This window comes from Pleurodeles waltl, chromosome 9 (genome assembly GCF_031143425.1).
Source record: "Pleurodeles waltl isolate 20211129_DDA chromosome 9, aPleWal1.hap1.20221129, whole genome shotgun sequence".
In the NCBI taxonomy this organism is placed as follows: Eukaryota; Metazoa; Chordata; class Amphibia; order Caudata; family Salamandridae; genus Pleurodeles; species Pleurodeles waltl.
The window spans coordinates 311,946,561-311,968,817 of NC_090448.1; the positions used below are offsets into that span (position 1 = coordinate 311,946,561).

Sequence of the window (22,257 nt, forward strand, 5' to 3'; positions counted from 1 at the left end):
GTGATGGTGTCTGATGCTCCAGTCAGCACTCTGAATAGGCGTCTAAGGTTTAGTCTGGTGCTTCTATTAGGCATAAGCAAACAAACACAAATGATGGACGGAATGTGGAACCAATCAAACATTCACCTCCAGTCACAGATCTGGGTTTAATCCATCCATTCTTGTGCTCACCATGCCACCCCAGTTTGGACCAGCTATATGCAAATCAGTCTTGACCCTGTTCCCCATGGGAACAGCCCAGCCCGAACTGCCAGTCCAGGTCCTCCCTGGACTGGAAACAAGCATCCTGGGACCGGTTTCAGGGTATCGTCCTTCATCAGCCAGGCTAGCTTGATTCCAGCGTCATAGTGAGCCCGGGACCCGCGTCTATTAAGGCATAGCGCCTGATTGGTCAGGGTGGATCAAAGTGGTCACAACTTGCCTAAGTCCATTTGAGAGGAGCTTGGCATGGACTTTCACCTCCACATTTACAAGGAATATATGTGTGTACGACCAACATCGGTCTGGGTGCTTGTTTGCTTTGTGGATCAACACTATTGTGGCCTCACATTGGTCCCCCGGAAGGGTCCCTGTGGGCTTGACTTCGGTCCACCTTTTGAGCAAGAGGGGTGCTACTTTGCTGGCTAGGCCTTTGTAGAGCTCAATGGGGAGGCTATTTGGTCCCTTCTCCTTTCCGCAGGTGATGGAACCTATTGCTTGAACGATTTGACTAGGTGTGAAGTCACTCTCTAGCAGTTGTTTATGTTCTGTTGCTAAAGTGGGGTTTTTAATGTCTCTGGGGAACTCTTGTATCTCATTTGGGGGGCAGTGCCCATGGCTTCATAGAGTTGGAGTAGTAAGTTGCGAGTTCTTCCGCTATGTCCTCTTCCCTAGCCTTGACCTCCCCACTATTAGCCGAAGCCCCCAGCTGCGAGCCTGATCTCTCTTTTCCAGCAATGCCAGTAACTTGCTGGCCTTGTCCCCCACCTCGTAGAGTCTCCTCTGTGTTAGAATGTGAGTTTTTACATGCTGCGTCTTTGGTCAGGTCCCTATTATCTCTTTCTTTTAGTTTAAGACTTAAGTTTAGAGTATGGGTAGCTGTCACGTCTCCCCCACCCCCCAGATAGTTTCTGCTCTAATTCTAGTATCTCTTTTTCCAAGCAGTCCATTTTGGCCCTCGCTTCTTTTTTTTCCCCACAATCAGGGAATAGACTTGGCCCCTTAGCACAGTTTTGTAGGCTTCCCAAAGGCTAGTAGTTGAATCCACGGATCCCTCATTGCCCTTAAAGTAATGGACTGTCTTCTGTCTTATGGCCGTCATAATTTTGTCGTTCTTCATGTACCATGAGTTCACTGGTTTCGAGCCTATATTAATTCGAGTCACCTCTCAAATCCAGCCGTTTTGGTGTGTGGTTGAATATACCTCGGGCAAGGTGTTTCACTTCAGTTATTCTGGTTAGGTGTGTGTGGTGCACGAAGATATTATCTAAGCGCAAGGCACTGTTATGTGCTCTCAAGAGGAATGTGTATTGAAGCTCCTCCAGGAAGCAAAGGCACCATGTGTTCTCTAGGCCTGGGGCCTCTGCGAATGTTGCTAGTGTGGATGGCGTTTTGGGTCATGTGGCTTTGGTGATTCGGTCTAAAGCCTTGGACATGACCTCATTATAATCTCCACCTGTGACCTGTACTGCTGCATGCAATTGCAATAACAATGTGCTCAGTTTGAGAGGGTAAGCTGATGGTGGCGTGGTGGGATACAAACGGAGCAAACGTTGTTGGCAGTGCCATCCCATGTGCCAGACTGTGCAACATATTTCCCCTGCGCATCTCTCCAAGTTGAGTGTGGTGCAAATGGTGCTGTGTTTTTAACCAGGATGCCCTCACCCCTCGAATAGGAGGTATAGCCTGCGTTTGCTGCAAGTGTGACACCATCGCAAGATAACGCCTTGCAGGTGCTCCCCAATAGGTGGGTTCCCTGCAGTAGTACTATATCCGGGCTGTGTCTCTTTATGTATTGCATAACTATAACTGGCTTTAACTTGCAGCCCAGGCCACTGACATTCCAGGACATCACTTGGAGAGTGTCTGGGGTACGCATTTGTAACTGAGCGTCAAAGATCGTGTGTTGTGATATGGGTGTCTAATGTATGGTGTAGGTCACTCCCGCAGTTGCTAGCGATTAAAAGGGTGTCTGCTGGAAAAGTATGTAAACTGTTCCTTAAAAGAAGATCCCCCCTCCCTGCCACCCTGCACAGTGGCCTCTGAACTGGCTACCCTCCCCCAACTCGCAAAGGACCTGTCGCTCCCATTAACAGTTTGTCGTAACTTTCAACTGGGGTGAAGCTTAACTAGACCATTGAAGTTCCTGCACGTGTCACCCTCTATATAGAGAATGATAGTTACTAGATCCCCTCCCAAAGTTTGAAAACTTTTAGGAGAATCTTAGTGCTTCCACACCCATTTATCCCCTCTCCAACTCCCTTGTACAGAGAATTACTTAGTTATTATACTTTCAACAAATACTTCCATCCCTATAGATACAGTGTCCGATGTTATCTACTGCTGAGCTGTCCCTCTTCACCTGCCATCACTTGGCTTTGATCAGTTTGTGGTGGTGGACTACCGCTACGGTCATCAGTGGCTCAGGTCCTTTGGCATCTGTTTTAGTGGGCGCTGGCCCTCCAGCCACTCCCACGCCTCCTCCGGAGTGAGAAAATGCCACATTCTCTGCAAACCCACAAAGTTTGGCTGGAAAGAGCATCATACATTTTAAGTCTCTTTTGTGAAGTTCCTTTTTGACTCCCACAAAGTTCTGTCGCTGTTGTTGCACTTGGAGGTAAAGCCCAGGTAGAAACTGATGGTGTTTTTGAATTGTAGAGCCGGTGATCTTCAGGATGCCTGTAGAATAATACTGTGGTCTCTGTAATTGAAGATCTGGGTGATGATTGTTCTTGGGGGGGGCTCCCTGTTTCGGAGGTAAGCCAGGTGTTCTGTGAACCCTTTCTACTGTAAAGAATTTGGAGAGACCCCAAGGTTTCAGGTTATCTATGATAAGATGCTCCATGAAGTGTCAGGCACTAAATCAATTTTGTGTCTGGAGAGATTGTATAACAGTGGAAGCTGAAAAACCCACTTTTTGTTGGGAGATGCTACAAGATCAACACTTGAGCTTCAACAACGAGGACCAAGGATCCAAATCTGCTGTTATCCTAGCTGGGCAGGGGAACACTGCACAGGACTCCAAGAACACTTGTCTTGAGCCTTGAACGCCAGTCTGCCTGTCTGCCAATACCAGAGTGCCCTGTGAGGAGGAGGAGAGCCTGGAGGAAGTGGGGCCCAGCAGAGATCTGGAGATAAGTATCCCAGTGAGCCTTCAGGTCCGCACATTAGATCCTACAGTGCAAGAGGGCTGTTTGGCTGTGCATTGTGGCCCGTGTCCCAGGGACATCGTTGGGGCCCTCAACTGTTATCGCTGATTGTGGGCCATCGTCCTTAGATGACTGGATGGCCACCCAAGTGCTTTGTCAGGGCCGTTGCCCAAGTCACCAAATCAACTGTCAGGGACACCACCTGATCTGCCAGGAGAGTGAGCTCACTCGACTCTGGGGCCACCATCTCTGACCTCAAGTGTATACAAGCAAGCCCAAGGAACTAGGGAGATACTTAACTGCTGTCGGCCTTAAGACCTGCATGGCAAAGAGGATTCTACAGGATCCAGAGGCCGTCAAATTCCTTCCCGCCTGTCGACTCTGGAGGAAAAGGGTCCTCTACTGCCAGAGAAGGTTCCTGCATTGCTGGGACCACCCTGCACCACTTTGGTCGCAGTGCTGAAATCAGTGGAACATGGGCCGGGGCATAGAAGGCGATGGTTCATTGTTGCTACTGCCTGGGTAGAACACATCGACCAGGTGCTCAGTAGGACTTGGGGAGTAAGACATAAAACGCTGCATGTGAGAACAGTGTAAGAGACTTGTATATACTTATTATGGACTTTGTGAACAGAAGCCTAGAGCAGAGAGCTCCTGTGGGAAACTCTCCTCATATACCACCTAGACTCTTCAGAACAGTGGAGTGGACCTACACAGGAGGTACTGAGGTGTAATCGCCCGAATCACTAGACGTGGCTCTGGAAGGGATTGTGTTGATTATTTCACTGTGATATATTTGAACTGTTGTGTGTAATAAATACTTGTTTTTCCATAAAAGTATTGGGCTGAAGATGATTTGTTGGGGTTGTTGGAGGGCAGGTTGGTTGTGTGTTTATGCCTCCACTGACATTTTACCTCCCCCTAGAAAGCCTTTGGCTCCTTAACCCATGCTATCACTGACAGTCAACTGATTAAGCGGTAGTACTTGGCCCACTTATGCCAAGCTCATAGTAGGTTGGGGTTCCAAACTTAATGGGGCTCAGTAACCCCTGCCTGCCCTGTGGTCCTCTGAAAGGGGTTCTGATATGTACCATGTAGTCAATACCCAGATTATGAGATCATCTGTTTTCTCTCAGGTAATGCAGGCATTTGTTTCCTTGTAATTTCTAGGATAAGATCTTCAAAAGTGCCTTTTGATATTAATGGAATAGTTGTGAGATCATCTGGAGTTGCAGCTGTTGTTCTCTATATGTCGGTGGAACGGAGGTCTTTTGATGGCTTGAAATCATAGGGGTAATAGTTTTTGGCTTTTAGTAAAACTGCAGCCACTATTTTCTGTTGAGTTTCTAAGAGGTATTTTTTGGCAAATGGCAGTCCATGGTAAAAAAGGCTTTGATCTTTATGCCACATAATATGTAATGATACAACAGAGGGAAACACAACCTTTGGGCCCAATCTGTAATTTTTGCACCAACCTACCCAAAGGCTTTTCAGAAGCATATTTGCATGCTACTACTTAATTTTTTTATGCTTTCTGCACACACATATGCATCACTTCATTGCCTAAGTGTTATATTTTCTGCTTTATTGTTTTTGCTGAAGAATAGAGATAGGTTGTTCTCTTTGGTACCTCTAAAAAAGCAAGTGGGTGAAGAAAACAGCTGTGAACTTTCCAATTGTTCTCAGTCCATGATGTGAGAATTACTTGGTCTTTCAAGTGGAGACAGTTTCAACCTGAAGCAGGACCTTGATCTATCATTTTTTTAATCGTCAGGCAATTTCCCTATGCATTAAAGGTCATCCAGATATCAAGCCTGCCACTTCGTGCCTGTGCGATCTGGTGTGAGTAGTCATTCCTAAAATAGTCCCAAGTTTCTGTTGTACTATCTACATCCTCACATAGAACGTCTCAATCTGTCCTTTGGGAGTGGTCTTTACTTGCCTATATAAAATAGAAACAGATGAAGAAATACTGAACTTCCACAGCCACTAGCCAAACGGCAGGGACCCACCAGGAGACTAGACAGACTGCAGTCAACCTACTCACCTAAAACCCTCAAACAAAAATCAGTATTTGCAGCCAGTAGGAAGTTCCAAACAATGCCCAAACATTTAGCTCCCAATATGGCAGCCTGGACTGCCATATAGGTTTTAGGATGCCCGATGCGAAGAAATATTGGCAGCTTGGAGATAACAGAGATATCAACTACAGTCATGACCGCTAGCTGCTGATTTCAGAAATGCTGTCTACAATCTATTCATCCTAAAGCTTATATCCAGAAAGTCAAAATGTTATGATACCACCACAAGAAGAGATATGTGATTTCAAGATAGACACAAACATTGTGTAAAACGACACAAATGCCATTAAGATGACATTTTAATCTGCCTCAGCTGTCTAGATGGATGACCCAAAGAGCACTTAAAACGCACGCAGCATGACTGCAGATGCATTAAGGTGCAGCCTGCAGACATAGCTGGTCTCATCTTAAGTTATAGTCATGCTCTGCTATGTGTTAGGATATGAAGCAGCTTCCAAGTCGTTAGTCTGGAGAAAGTTTAATTCTAGTAAACACTAAGCCAACAAAGCATCCCAACCAGACAGCAGCCTCACAGAAACCCATCCGGGAAACTCAGGGAAGGAGAATCCACCCCAACCCAACACTCCATCTAACATTCTAAGGAAGAGACGGTGGTGCATGCAACACTTGCACCGACTTAAAACAGTACATCATGACCTGCCCCTTCACTACATATTATAAACAAACCCAACTATATACACAATTAACAAATTATAAAAGGCACAGCCACCAATCATACAAACATCACAGTAGAGAAGACTCATTGTGGAATAAAGTCGGCCATGCAGGTTTGAAATTGGCAAGGACTGTATCATCCCATAGCAGCATGAAGGGACCAGTTCCGTTCCATGATGGTGATGATATTGTGCATAGACTAAAACAACAAATATTTGGCCTTGCTTCTCTGCTCCTGATCACAAGAGATCACCAGATTTCTCTCTTTTCCACAGACTTACTTAGCGCCAGCATGCTTCACTCATCTCAAGTGGTGTCAAGAATAGCTACGTTATTAGCCCAGTTCTTATTTTAAAAGATCCTAAAAATAGGAATGTTCTTTCTGCATATATATATCTTGGATTGTTTGTGCAAACCACTCTCTAGTATTCCACTCGTCTTTTTAATAATGTAATACTGTATCTAATATTCTCCTCAGAATGACCTGGACTACTCATACTAAATACTCTTAAAGTCTGATGTACATAATACTGATCGTAGTTTGTGCCCAATATGTTTTTTGATCAGTAAGGAAGTTTACTCATCTAGGTCGGTAAACAAAATGTCCTTTTTAGTGTCGAGACTAATTAGCATGCGTTTGCGCATGCGTATCGCTTGCGAGACGCTGTAGTAGTTACAAAAGGGCTCGGAGCCCCGTCCATGTCATGTCGGTGTCTTTCATTGGTTCGTGGGCTTGCTTTTAAAATCTGCTTGCTTTCATTAGTGGAAGGCATGCATACGTCATGCCTTTTCCGGTGGTTAGCCCTCCTCAAGTGCAGCGACCAAGTACTGAAAACATAAGAGGCTCGCTGTTTTCCATCCGGTTTGTGGACTACTTTTTCTTTTTTTTCGCACCGCGATCTCGCTTGTTTAGCAGCGCAATAGTTTTTTTTTCATTTAATGAGGCAAGAAAAGTCCAGTTGGGAGTTTACAACTGCTAATAGCTCTAACTCGGAGAAATGTGAGACCTGTTGCATTGCAAATGCCTGTTCCAATTGGTGCCATCAGAGGGCGGTGGTTTGCTGGGGTCAGCACCACGTTTTGATTAAAGGAAACGGTATTGCATAAAAAAGTCTACTTTAAAAAAAAAAGTTTGTTAGAGAACAGTTGTGTTCGGATTCCCCAATATTTTTTTAGTTAACAAGGGAAGGGTCCCATAGGGATAGTGATTCCTTATGAGGTCGCAAACCCGTTGTCTGTTATAATTTGCTGACTCCTAAAAATAGGGTTGAATATATTTTAAAACGTTTTGCGAGCACAGATAGTTAGAATCGCAGTTTTTCACCATAAAACATTTGTTCATGAGGCCCTAACTGTAGTAAAACACTATAGGCCCGATGTACGACTCCATTATGCGGTCGCAAAAGGTGAATTTTGCTTTTTGCAGCCGCATAATGGCCTTTCCCAATATACTACCCCTATTTTGCCAGCCGGCATGCACATATCGACTCGCAAAATAGGGACTGCGACTCGCAATTAGGAGGGGGTGTCCCGAGGGCGCTCCTTTCTAATTGCGAGTCGCAGGGGAATGTATGATTGTTTTGTGATCGCAATTGCGGTCACAAAACAATTAAATTTACCACCAATTTCATATTGGTGGTAACCCATACCCAGCAGGCCAGCATCCCTGTGAGTGCAGCCATTCCTAATGGGGTCGCAAATTGCGACCTACCTCTTGAATATTAATGAGGTGGGTCTTTTGCGACCCCATTGGGAATCACAAACAGTGGGAGTTATACTGTTGTGCATTTGAATTTGCGACTTGCATATGAGTCGCCAATTGTGAGTCGCAAAACTCGAGGCCATACATCTTACCCTAGGCCTTTCAGAATCCATGCTCAATGGCCATTTTAATAAAAAAATGCAGAAATCATTGGCCCTCGGGACTACTGAATAATAAAAGAAGATAGCAAAACAAAGTTGGAAGGGTCTGGCTCAATTTAATGAAAACAACCTCACTTTTTTGATTTCACAATAATATTTATTGTTGTCTTTAAAGAGAGAAAAAACAAAGTAACTACACAGGTAGACAAAGTGTGAGACGAGCAAATGGGAAAGAAAATCGCTCACTCAGTACCATTCTAGTGCAAAATTGTGACTAAACAACAGATAAAAGCCAACAACTTTAAGAAAAATAAGATGTAACATAAGAGAGGGGATTATTAGCGTAGCTTAGCCCTCAGGATGTTGATGTGAAAAAGATGAAAGAGAAAGGTGGAGAAGAGCACAGCAGATGAAAGTAGAAGGCAGGAGACAGGAAGCACAAAAAAATAGATCAAGAGTAAAAGTGAAGGAGGTTAGTAGGAAGTTGGAGGACACTAGGTTGTAACTGGTCTATCACTCTGGGTTTCACAAGACTCACAATATATTATGGTGAAGCAGAGGAAGGGCTAATTGAAATCAAACAGTCTTTAGAGGGATTTTATTGTTTCTAGATACATCTAGTGCAGTGGTCCTTAACCTTTTAACTTCTGTTGACCCCAGTTATTCAGTACTGGAACCCAGGGACCCTCACTGAACCAATATTGGAATCTGGGGACACCCTAAGTAGGTACTAGAAGCTGTGGACCCCAACCTAAGCATTTTCGAGAAAGAATACAGAAGCAAGCATTCATCAAACAAATGAAATATTGTGTTTAATTCACAAACAAACAATGAAGAAAAATATTTTAATAGGAAGGAGAGCTTTTCGAAATTCAATTAAGGCTAATCATTATTTATATTACTTTCTGTTTGATGTGCTTGCACTTCTTCCATGAATCAATCTAAGGCTACTAACTTAATTTTTGGCCTGAAATTTCAAATTCCTTCACATTTCCAGAATGTTTTAAAATTTCCAAATTTACATTTTGCTTCTCTATTTATATACACTGCATTAATCTGTTAGTATTATTTAATTTTCTAAGCAGTCAGGGACCCCCTAAGTATACTTTGGGGACCCTGGACCAAAGGTTAAGAATCACTGGTCTAGTGTATTCCATACCTTCTCAGGTGTTTTATAGTGGAAATTACCATTGGCTAGTATGTTTTCTCCACCCCAAATAAAGCACACCTATGCCTATCATGTGTGGAAAGAGAGTTTTTTGGAGTTCTTCCATTCACTAAGGATCAATTTGATTCCGATCGTTAACAGTAGATCAATGAGAGAAATGTCATATCTAAGGTATCTGAGAGATGAGTGCTATGGACCCAGCACTCACAGGAAGTTTAATTGTGATTTCAGTTTAAAAAATATCATGGGTGGTCTGCTCAATGTGGTTCCAAAGGGATTTAGCATTCTCACAATAAAAGAGCAGATGCTCTAAATCAGCCATATTTGCTGAGCAGTTCCATCATTTTGAGGATTCTGCAAGAGTATACTTATTCCGTTTTTCAGGTGTCCAAAATTATTTTTGGAGAATCCACAATTTACACTGGTAGAATAGAGGTGACATCTTCTGTTTCAAAGAATGTTCGAGACAAAATGACCAGTCTTCATTCATCAAAGGGGCAGTAGAGAGTTTTGCAATATATTTTGAATGTAGGAAGTATCAGGGTTTTTCCAATTGCTAAGTAATTGTTAAGCTCTTGAGAATGACCCTATATCTACAAAAGATGTTTCTCTTATACCACACCTGAAAACTCCTAACTGTGATTTTAACAAAACCATGAGTGAGAGGGCACATAGCTGGGTTCAAATCTCTAAAGCACAAAATGTGATTGAAGCAAAGAAAGCAGGAAAAAAAATTGTGAGTTATCTTGAAGCACAACAACAATCCTCCCTGATCACTGCCATAACAGACCCGCAAGCCACTATACATACAAACGCAATAAATATTATTGAGACCTTTTGCAACTTCTATGATAATCTCTACAACCCAAAGGAAGTCACTGACCTTGTAGAATGCCAGTACCAACTAGAAAAGCTAGCACATCCCTCCCTTATCTATGACCTCAAAGCAGATATCCAAATATCAGAAATAATTGCTGCACACATTCCCTAAAATGTGATAAGCCTCCCGGCCCAGACAGTCTTCAAGCCATGTTTTTATAAAACTGTTCATGACATCCTACTCCCCGAACTCCACGAACACTTCTCCCACTTTGTCTCATCTGGTTCTATTACTGGTACAGCCTCGGAAGCAACTGTGGTTATACCCAAAAAAGGCAAAGAATCTTCCGTCACAAAGAACTACCACCCAATATCACTCATTAATGTGGATTGTAAAATTTACGCAAAAATATTAGCCAAGCTTTTAGAATAACTCCTCCCTTCCTTTAATTCCTCCGTCCCAAACAGGGTTCATTAAAGGTAGACTTGCCTCCAATAATACATGACTGTTTAGGCCTGTAATTGAGAAAGCAGCCTCATTTCAGAAACCCACCATGGCCATAGTGCTAGACGCGGGTCTGTGATCCATCCTGATTTAACCGCGGACCCAAATTTGAATACATAGTAATGGCACTCTATAGAAATCCATCAGCCAACATATAAATAGACAGCATTAGACCTAAAAGCTTCCAACTATCTCCACTGGCAATGCAAATCAGCTTGTCTTCCTTGTCATGGAGCCCCAAAATCATTGATATTCATTCCAATCCATTAATTAAAGGCATTTCTTTTCGATCTGGTCGGTAGAAGGTGGCGGCATATGCTGACAACGTTTTGATATTTTCTGAGGACGCTTATTCAGACACCTGAGAGCTACTTAAATCTATGAACAATTATGCTAAAGTCTTCGGATACTCTCTCTCTGAATAATCTTTTCCTTCCACAGTTCACCAGCGAGGCCGGTCTCAAATGGCAAAACAAACAACTGAGACATCTGGGCATTGGCTTTCAGAAAAGCCTATCCAAATCTAGCGAACATATCAAATCAACCATATATAAATAAATCAAAAACCTAACAGACTCAAGGTCTTCAGAATTTATAACCTTGTGGGGTATATGCAAATGTATCAAATTGATGCTATCTCCCCAATTTAATTTCATCACCAACATGTGCCCTGTGTATCTTTCTAAGACTTTCGTCACTTCCATAAATAAAATCCTTTCAGAGTTCCTTTGGAAACAAGAAAGAGCCAAAATCTCCATGTCAACACTCAAACTAAAGAGAGCGAATGGTGGTCTACCAGAGGGCCTTCCTATCTAGACAAACCACCACTATTTCCCCCTAATATCTTTCTAAGACTTTCTTCACTTCTGTAGATAAAATCCTGTCAGAATTCCTTTGCAAACAAAAAAGAGCCAAAATATTCATATCCACACTCAAACTAAAAAGAGTGAATGGTGGTGTACCAGAGGGCCTTTTTATCTAGACAAATCTATCACTGGTTCTCACCAAGTCTCCTTGCAATTGCCTCTGTTGGTGAGTATTGAAGCAGACTTACGTTATATCCCCTATACTTTTCCAAATACACACAACAGTAACACCCAAGGTAGCCCCTTCACAAATGGTACTGAAAGACTTGATTAAAGGTCTCAAATCTCTAGACAAACTCTTTACATAGCACTTTAAGGGTTCAGACATTCTGGCCCTTATTACGAGTGTGGCGGTCTTAAGACCGTCACACTTGAGGTGGCGGTCAGACCGCTGCCATAGTGACGGTCCGACCGCCACATTACGACCATGGCAGCTCATGGTCCGACCGCCGGCACTGCCAGGTTGATGCCAGTCGACAGCCTGGTGGTCTCGGCGGTCGTAAACCGCCAGGGCAGTGCTGCAAGCAGCACTGCCCTCCGGATTACGAGTCCCCTTTCCACCAGCCTTTGCATGGAGGTCAGACCGCTATGCAAAGGCTAGTGGAAAGGGAGTGTCGGGGGCCCAATGGGGGCTCTGTCGCGCTTTTCACTGCCCGAATTGTTGGAAGGGGGAGTAAGTTCTCCTACACAAATGTAGGCAAAGACAACAGGCCAGGTTGAGCTGGTTATATACTTATTAGAATCTATGTTTGAACAACACATCACAAATTTGAACTCATGCTGTTGTGATGTATGAGTGGGTTAGTGTGTCTCAAGTTTAATTATCAAAGATGTTTATTTCAAGCGCTACTTATAATACAACACAAGTTTAAACTGGCATCATGCAATCTCAAAGCAAATTCTGTCAAAACCACGTTACAATACAAAGGGATAGACTACACAAATATTTAAAACAAAAATAAATCATGCAAGCAATCCCTTTACTTTTTATTTGACTATAACTATCTTACATACACTACTTTTGCTTATTAAAGTCGGGAGCTAGGTATCATATTTGTCAAACAGCTGCCAAGAAAACAGTTGACAAATACTAAAATACAAATAAATAAAATTAAGTTTTAAATATATATATCTTGCCTATCTATCTACAAAGTATTCAAATGCAAGTGAAATGTCATAGAGAGTGCATGAAAGGTGTGGAGTAGGAAGTTACACGGAAAGGGATAACAATAATAGCGAAAGGGGGTGTAAAAGAGAAATGATTATAGATTGGGTTGAGGCGATGGTGATCCTAATTGGAGCTGGGAGAGTGCAGAAGTGGAGAAGTGAGGATTACTCTTAGTGGTAGGGTATGATGATTACACATTAAAGGATTAGAGGGAAGAACAACACTAAAGAGTGGGGGCACAATTGACTATTGGTCACATTCCTTCACACTCAACATTGAGAGTAAGAAGTCCTTGGGGATCTCAACAGTGAACACTAAACTGTCTAATACACATTACTTCTGTTCAGAACCTGCTGAAGATAAAAAGGAAGCTATTTGATAACAATCACCCTTGAGTAACTTTCAATACGGAGATGTATGCTATCATGTTATTGATATCAAAATATTACATAAAACAGAAAATAAAGATAGCAAAAGGCAGGATATACAACTTCAAAACACCTGGAAAGGTGCATAGCATCATCTACACGCCCCCCTCTACGTCACACAGAGGTGTTCCTCCAGGGAGTTGGGGCCCCTTTCCGCTTAAAGCTACGTTGTGACATATCTTGAAGCCATCCCTGCTCCTGTTTCCTCTCTTGGTATCTGTTTGAAATGTGATATTCCAGCCTATGTGACCGGATGAAATGGTTTACACGAACACATTTTCTGAAAAGTCTTACAAAATCTGGTCCATCTTCTCACCATATCTCCTCTTATATCCATCAGGATGGTTTATATTCCCAGAGAATTACGGTCAAACAGTAGATGTGCTGCCAGTTTCCTGAACCTATGATAAGCTCTGCGGACATGAAAACTGTAAGGAGAGTTTATCCCAAAAATGTTTCTAGCTCAGGCGATCTAAGGTTAAAGTAAAGTGCTGCACCCGGAGTTCAACACTGCACCCGACACTTCGAAAAGTTAGCTGGTTGTTTTTCATTGTTCATTACTTCTGTAATCAGACTTGTAGAAAGGCAACGATTTTACCCACTTATTGATACCACCCGCATTGAATACATTTTATTTGGGGCGGGGTATCTTTTTTTGTAATAAGATTTAAACCCTAATTAATTAAGTAACTCAGAGTGGAAGTGATTATTCCTTCTTTGAAAAACGTTTGTTTCACTGTTTACAAAAATTTGCTCTTCACAGACTTTGTTCTCAAAGCAGCAGTTCCCTCCAAAGAGCACTCGCAAATTCCAATATGTGGCATTGACGGCTCCAATCGTGTCTCCTGGTGAGATGCATATGTAATATTTGTGAAATTGCAACACAGTTCTGCATGGTGCTTTCTCATTTTAAGGGTCACTTTCAGGGATCCATTATAGTGTGAACAAAAGCTAAACCTAAAACTGTAGCCAAAAATTTTAAACATAACTGTGATGTGCATATGAAATTAGGAACTATTTTTATTTTAAAAATTGTGCAAATATAGACAGGTTTTCTGGGAAATGCACATTGCATAATTGCATATATTTTTTTACACTAACTATTTTACTCTGAGAGGTAGAAAGCACACAATTGCTAAAATGGTGCTTAACTGCTTCCACGCCGCACAATGTAAAGATAGCAGATCACCTTTCTATTTAATAAACCAATCAATTTAGATCATGTTTGTACCAATGTTAAAATTTTAAAGTAGCTAGTCAATATTGTCACAGACCGTGTTGTAAAATTTTTCTGTAACTGTGTAATATTCTGCTATTTTGTGTTTCCTTACCACATAATTTGTATTTTCTTGATCCACAATGTTGTCAACGTTGCCACATGATTAGCCCTCCACTGCAGCATAATTCTATCTCTCTTTATCTGTTGCTCTCCATTCACCTTTTTTTCACTTATCCTTCTCGCTTTCTACCTTAATTATTGATAGCATGGCATCCTTCCGCAGACAGATTTTTACTCTTGTTTGTAGACAGCACAGACATTCTCAGTTAAAGCACTGTATAGAAAAATAAAAGAATTAAATAGAAGCAGAAGGGTCGCAGCAATTAGAGGGAGCTTTTGGAGTAGGTAAAGGGGTGAGGGTAAAACTGAGGCTTTTCTTAAGAAAATATGCAGGCTGGCGAGGGCAGAAGAGCCGAAGTGGCCTAATTCAGACTCTCTTTCAACATACTAATACACTGAAGTCTTTATGGATGGGGTCCCCAGAGGGGGGCCTTGTGTCCATCAAAATAGCATCCTACTTGTAAGGAGAGCAGAGAGAGAGGTCAGTGGTGGGGCCATGAATGTGAAGTGAAAATTCTTTGCTAAAATTGGCCCTGGTCGGAGCTCCACTGGAACAGAGACACTGGAGAGCTTTGCCTCTCCGCAGAGCACACAACAGGGATTGAGCTAAAGCAACACAGTTTGGAGATCACCTGGATCCCTGTGGCATGTGTGAGACATCCAGCCAGCAGCCCTTGTGTGTTTTGCTATGCCAGTACGTATACATTGTAATGGAAACAGTAACACTACGAGTACCAGAATGCAAGGTAATGTGAGATGAAAATGTCGTTTTGTTGACCGTAACACACCTGACATGCAATGACTCCAGAGCGCTGGATCAGAGATGTAGGTATTTGGCTCATAATTAAACACAGGCATCTTGATATGATGGTGAATGCAGGCATTAAGCAAGCCCTGCTGATATTCATCTAGTATCAGAAAGAGCAGAATGTGTTGGGCACTCAGCCACCTCAACTTTCTTTGGGGTTGCCACCTCATTCCATTTCATCATGGGCAGCCTTTTTTAGTCCTGGGCTTCCTTGTGACAACCTAATGCATTCTGGGTGTTGTAATCTTGGTTTGTTACCATTGAACCAATTAAACTATCACACCAGACAGTAATGGTTTGTAGTGAAATACCCCAGGACTGAAAACAATATCCGCAATGACATGTAGAAAGGAGGCCACTCAACTTTCCAGAACCTTCAGAAAGTGGCATGAGCCTTAGCAAGCTGGCAATGCCAATGAAGAAGTTCAGCTCTGGATCTCTTCTTCCAGTGCTTACTTTCATGCACTTGCGGGCTCTGCTGCAAACCAAACATCATGTAGTCAACCTGTTGCTGGGGCCCACAACCTGAAGACTGTTCCAGCAGGCAAAGAACTTCACGTGGGCCCAAGAGGCTGACTGGCATTCAGCCTCTGCCATAGCTGTGAGATGGCAAGCCTCAGGCGCCGGATCGACTCCTCCTGATAGGCCAACCGGTGGGAGAGGGCAAAAATGGACTCGCTGTGTTCCGCTGAAAGACAAAGAAAAAGGCAACACACTCAGTCTGAAGATAGAGGCCCTTTAACTTTCAGGAACAGGACACATGCAAACATGCTGTGAACAAAAAACAGGTAGGATTTTTCAGATTTCAAAACCACCAATTAGCATAATTATGACATCACTTGAAATCAGATCACATCATCTTAGTCTTAATGATATCACAGGAAGTTACATCACATGTCTTGACCCAGATCATAAGAAGTAACGGATGCGGATTTAAATCCAGATAGAGTAATTAACGTCATAAGAAATACGTAACTTGACAATTCCCCACTCACATATATCTTCACTCACGAATAAATGAATGCAGTGCAGTGTCATCAGTCAGCAACTCCACTGGCTGCTTAGAACCATGAATGTCAAGGAAATCTAAAGGCTCCAGGGAATTGTGGGTAATTATTTTCCTGCTGAGGGAGCTGGCTTTTATCTCTTAACAGGTTCAATCAACAGTCACCCCAGATGTTACTAGGTAGACTCCAGTAAATCTGTAGCCTATAGTTAGGCTGAACGAGCAGTGACGTATCCTTCTGAGGTAGCTCCCTCCAGGACAGCTGTTTGATTTGGAAGGGACTATCTTGATTATGTACCCATAATCTTAATTATCCCTAGTCCAAAATATCCTCACCACAGCCATTTCTACTGAAGTGGAGTAGTTGAGTGTACTACACATCCACGCTATTGGGTGTTGATATTAGAACCAACTACCCAGAGCTCCTGATACTACCAAGCCTTAACGTAGGTCAGCAGAACAGGAAGGGTAGACGGGTCCTAATGACTGTGATAAGGGCATTACAATCTAAACATAATGAAGATTGCCAGTAAGTAGTTGGAACTTTCTGTCAACTTCCTATATCCTCATCCCAGTCATTACTATTGAAGTATGCAAAAGCTCTGCTGGCCAACAGTACTATTATTAACATAATATCCCCATCAAATACAAAGTTTAATAATGAAAACAGATTTACACATTTCAAGAAACCAAACTATTGGTGTATCTTAGTTTCTGGAACCTATGGCTTTTAGCCCCAAATTACCATCTTTTTTCCTAACAACTGCATTTTAAAGTAATTCAGAAAACCGTGAGGAAATGCATGTGCCAGCTCTGCCAACTATCCTCAAACAAACACCATTCAGTTCAGCACAGGAAGCAGTCACACCTCTAGTAGATCTTCCTGTTATACTCTCTGACAATTAAATCTTAGTAATTATGTAAGCAGAAGAAGTCGTTTATTTAATCCATCTACCGAGTGTGATCTTAGAGGTTCTATTTTCTGACTAGACTTTCCAAAGTTTATAACAAGTGATCAGGGGCCAGATGTAGCAAAGTGTTTGCGCCTCGCAAACGGCGAAAATCGCCGTTTGCGAGGCGCAAAAGCCACTTTGCCATTCAGAAATGCATTTTGCGAGTCGGCTCCGACTCGCAAAATGCATTTCCGACTCGCAAATAGGAAGGGGTGTTCCCTTCCTATTTGCGACTCGCAGTGGGATGCAATTCCATTTGCGACCGCGCAGTTACCATCCACTTCAAGTGGATGGTAACCCACTCGCAAATTGGAAGGGGTCCGCATGGGACCCCTTCCAGTTTGTGACTGGACCCCAAATTGTTTTTTCAGGGCAGGGAGTGGTCCAAGGGACCACTCCCTGCCCTGAAAAAAAACCGAAACTAAAGGTTTCGGTTTTTTTTAAGTGCAGCTCGTTTTCCTGTTAGGAAAACGGGCTACACTTCAAAAAAAAAAAAATGCTTTATTGAAAAGCAGGTCGCAAACATGGAGGTCTGCTGACGACAGCAGGCCTCCATGTTTGCGAGTGCCTATACTCGCAATGGGGCCGCAATTTGCGACCCACCTCATGAATATTCATGAGGTGGGTCATTGCGACCCCATTGCGAGTCGCAGTCGGTGTCTGAGACACCGTACTGCATAGCAATTAGCGACTTGCAAATTGCGAGTCGCAGGGACTCGCAATTTGCAAGTCGCAAATTGCCGACTTGCTACATCTGGCCCCAGGTTTCTTAAACAAACTTGTATGTTCCAAGTAAATTTCTACAGCTCTCTTAACATCAAGAAAATTTAACAACATCTGATCCTGAGAAGCAGGGTCAGGAAAAGTTGGAAGCTTTTGGAGAGATTTATGTTTTGGGTGTAACACAATACTACCCTCTAATAAATCTGCATTTGAGAGCTCCCAGCTCTCAAATTCTCCTTGCAGTCATAACAGCAATTAAGAACACTACTTTAAGGTATGGAATTTTAATTCAATAGTCTTAACATGCTCTAATGGAAATTCCTGAAGAACTCGAGGTAGCAAATGCGGGATCTTGAGGCCAAGGTAAAGTAAAACTCTTAAAAAGCCTGTATTATAGTTTGTTTCCTTGAAAATCGCCCCCAAGAGTCTCTAAAGCCTCTACCTGCTTCCCATTGTGCTTTCAAGGTAGAGACAGCCATTCACTTCTGAAATTTCTCAAAGAAGAATTGTGAAATCATTTTCACTTCATAGTCTACAAGCAACACTGATTGCACTGTACACCTTGCCTGAAAACACTTCCAAATGGCTAAATTAAGCTTTTGAGGTGGAATGACACCTGCATTGCTGAATGGAAAGGTCAAAATGATCTGTAATACCGTTCTTTCACACCCCACTACTTTCAATCTCCAGACCGATAAGATTCCGAAGAGGAAGAGACCACAGTGATAAATATGGAAATGGTGAAAGACAGATTTTCCAGAAAAGAAATAGATCCATAGATTGTAGAAGAGGGAACATGACCTTCAGGGCCAGAATAGTATCACCATAATCACCTCTGCTGCTTCCATCTTATTTCTCACAGCCAGCAAAGAAATTAGAGGAAAGGGAAGGAAGGCTTAAAGAAGAACAGGAGGCCAATGTTTAGTTAGAGGATCCACTCCTCATGCAACCTGTGTCGGAAAGCGAGAACAAAATGCCTCCAACTGGGAATTGAGAGGAGAAACAAGGAGGTCTATTACTGGATTTCCAAATCTGTGATAAATCTCCTGAAACAAAATGAGAGTCAGACACAGATCCTGAGAAGTTCAGAATTTCCCACTTCGGGAATCTGCTGTTAAGATGTTTCTTTCCTATTATGTACTTGGCAGTTAGATATAGAAAATGTTATTCCACCTAATTTTCAATCCTCATTCCCATCACATTCACAGATGAGGACTTTGCCCCTCTCGGTCTGTTCATTGTCACCTGACTGTCCATTCCGATCATGATAATGATGTCACAGAACTGAGTCAAGACTTTCTATATAGCAGTCAAACCCTTACAATTTGAGGATTGCTGTTGTTCCATTATAGATCATCTCCCATGTGTTGCCTAATCTGACAAAGTTGCAACCCAGCCTTTTAGGTACTTTCAGTGGAAGATCTTCTCCTAGGTGAAACCCCATTGTCAAAGAATCATTCTTCAGTCACCACTGAAGTTGAAACAAAATGTGATGCGCCCCAGTAATCTGTCTCTCAGATTCCATCAATGAGGGTCTCCAATATTTTATCAGATGAATCAAGAGAGGCCGTAAGGGTAGCCTGGCCAAGGGTACAAGGAACACACGAGACCATGTATCCTTGAACCTTAAACCATAACCTCGCTGATAGCTGACCCAGAAAAAAGTGCTTTTCTCAGTCTCTCTGCTCTTTGACTGGAAGGTACACTATTCCCATATGGGTCCTGAAATTTTTGCCTATAACTATCTGATCCTGTAAATGTTCCAGATGGCAGTTTGGAAAGTTCAGAAGAAGACCATGCTTGAATAGCATTCATCTCCAACTCTTTTATGGCCAGTTATTTTGAGGGTGCTGCAAGGAGTTAGATGCATAGATACAGGAAGAATAAAAGGTCTTGAGCATACAGTGAAGGAGCCATCACTTTTGGGAAAACTCTTGGGGCAGATCTGATGCCAAAGGACAAATTCTAGAATTGATAATGCTTTCCAAAAATGGCAACCTCAAGAACTTCTGAGGAAACACTGCTATAGGTATATGCAGCTGCAAAACGTGAAAATAAAATGATAATAAACCATGTTTACTATTGTTTTTTTTCTAGGAGGCGGGCCATGCGGGATGACAGGCAGGGAGGAGGAGTGGTGGCACTGCTGTCAGTGTGCATGTTGGTTTGGCTGGCCATCTCAGGATGGCCATACTGACATGCACACTGAGCTGTCCCCAACCAGAGCTGTGATGCTGGGTTGGAGACAGCAGGCTCCCAGTCTGCCTGGGATTGCAAATCAATCGAGGGCGCTCAGGCCAACCCTGACGCTGCTTTCATGCTGTCAGCAGTATGAGAGCAGCGTTAGGATTGGCTGCCCGCAGGGCAGGCTGGGAGCCTGTACCTGCAGTGAACAGTGGAGCCTCAGGAGCTGATACGGCGATAATGCAAGTACGTCTTTTTTGTTTTTTTGTGTTGTTGTCCCCCCACCCCACGTGACTACTTTGTTGCGATACCAGCCGTTACTGGGTATATGAAAGCATCCGTCAGATTCAGCGACACTTAAAATTATTGTGGCAGAATTAAAGGCACGATCACTGCAACGTCTGCAACTTGTAGTGGATCCTTGTTTATTCTCCTTTGATTGTTCAACACAAATGCTCCTGTTGCTTTTAGAACAACAGAAGTTCTTGAGTATGTATCCTTGCTCTGTTGGTTCTTGCGCCTTTCCGAAGTAAAGGCTGAATGTCAGATTTCTTGGATTACAAGGTCATAGGATCCTAAGAATTTGGCGTATGAATGGTCCCAGTTGAGAGCAAAGCAAATTCAACATGATACCCTCAGTCACCACTTTTCGAACCCAGGAGTCTGAAGAAGATCTTCCCACCCCTGAAGAAAGTGTTTTATCCTTCCCCGTGCTGCCACTCTAGGCAGCTTTGTCATAGTCAGAAACGCTAAAAATGTTTGAGAAGGTGTCTTATTCATCTTCTCAGGTTGATTCTTGAACTCTCTTCCTCTATGTTTTTTGGGATAAATATTAGATTGCCATCATGAAGGTTGCCTAAATATAAATCTCAAAAGATTCTGGCAAGCCGAAGAGGAGGAGAATTAAGATTGTCTGAAGTAGAAAGGATGTTTGCAGTTTTTCCTGTAGTTCGATTCCAAACTGCAATTTTCTAAGCAGAATCGATATGCCAATCTCTGGAAAAAATGTTTTTTCTAGCCACCACTTGGCCCTCTCAGACAAAGTGGCTGCCCTAAAAAACCTCTAATGAAATGTCTGAGAGAAATTCAACTTGTTCCTCTAGATTTGTTCAAAATGAAGTCCTTATGGAGCCTCTTGAAAAGTCCTTTAAGGTCTGAAATAAGGCTCTGGTTAGTATCAGCCCCATGAATACCAGGCCTCATAGCAAGACTGGAGCAAGCATATGCTCTTGTTAGAGAGAAGCGTGCCCTCTTGTCTGTAGCCCCCTTCAAAAAGTTCTCTTTCACAATGGAATATCTTCCCACCAAGCTTGCCACTAAAAACTCTTCTGTTACAGATTGATGGATATTTGTATCCATTTTCCTCAAATGGATTGAGTTTCAACATAAAATGAGGAGCCATCATTTTATTTGCATCTTCCATTCAAGAAGGATTGTCGCTGATACATGTGGGTGCAGAGTTAAGGCAGGAATATTGCCTTTAAGAAACTGGCACAGTACAGGTTCTGTTGAAGAGGAAACCCCATGTTGGGGCAAATCCTTGAAAACATCTTGGGCAAAGGTTCCCTGTCAATGCATTAGCCCTTATGTACCACTATGGAAACAGACTCTTCATCCTCAGATAAAATGTTTAAGAAATGTGCCCTTTACTCTTACAATACCCTCAGACTTTACTGTAGCCAAAGTCTCCCACAGTATTCTTCTTAATTTGTTCTCAGAATCCTCATCTTGTAAACCCCCACTATCTATTCTGGATTTCTTTCTGGAAGGAGAAGGAGATCTTAACTGATTCAAAGAAATCAGGGCTGGAAGCCTCATCATGCATAGTCTTTATAGCTTATTTACCCATGACAGCAGAAAGTGAAGAACGCACTGGCTTCTGCACTGGTTCTTAAATAAACATGGGAGAGTGCTAAACCAGGAAGTGTCATAAAGCACATGTGTATATTTCCACAGAACTACAAACTGCATGCACTTATGTAACCTAAATGCCTGTTTTCACTGCTGCGCCCGGTCTTCCAAAAGCTACAGGAAGACATGGAGCTCATGGACTCTATAGACTGCTTACCACCATCTCCACCAGGTAACTGAAAAAATTCTGTAATGGCTTACTAATTCGTGACAATCCAAGTCAGCAAACTTTCCTTCTGGAAATAGGCAGGATCCTAATAGGTTTCCCCCGGAGACAACGCTCCCTCGTTGCACATCATAACCTTTCTGTGCCTGGCACAATGATATCTGAAAGATGCTGTACTCGTCGAAGGTCCAAGACAGGCAGGGACCACATCCTACCTCCTCGTTTCAGTCATGAGACAGGAATAAAT

General features: G+C 42.7%; 1 protein-coding gene across 1 annotated transcript in view; it reads right to left on the minus strand.

Moving 5' to 3' along the window:
• Positions 1-8,134: 8,134 nt before the first annotated feature.
• LSMEM2 (leucine rich single-pass membrane protein 2) overlaps positions 8,135-22,257 on the minus strand; it is a 36,242-nt gene continuing 22,119 nt past the window's right edge. Inside the window, exon 4 of the mRNA XM_069206813.1 lies at positions 8,135-15,755. Within this exon, the coding sequence (XP_069062914.1) occupies positions 15,622-15,755 (134 nt within the window). The 3' untranslated portion in view covers positions 8,135-15,621. The remainder of the gene's footprint in view (positions 15,756-22,257) is intronic.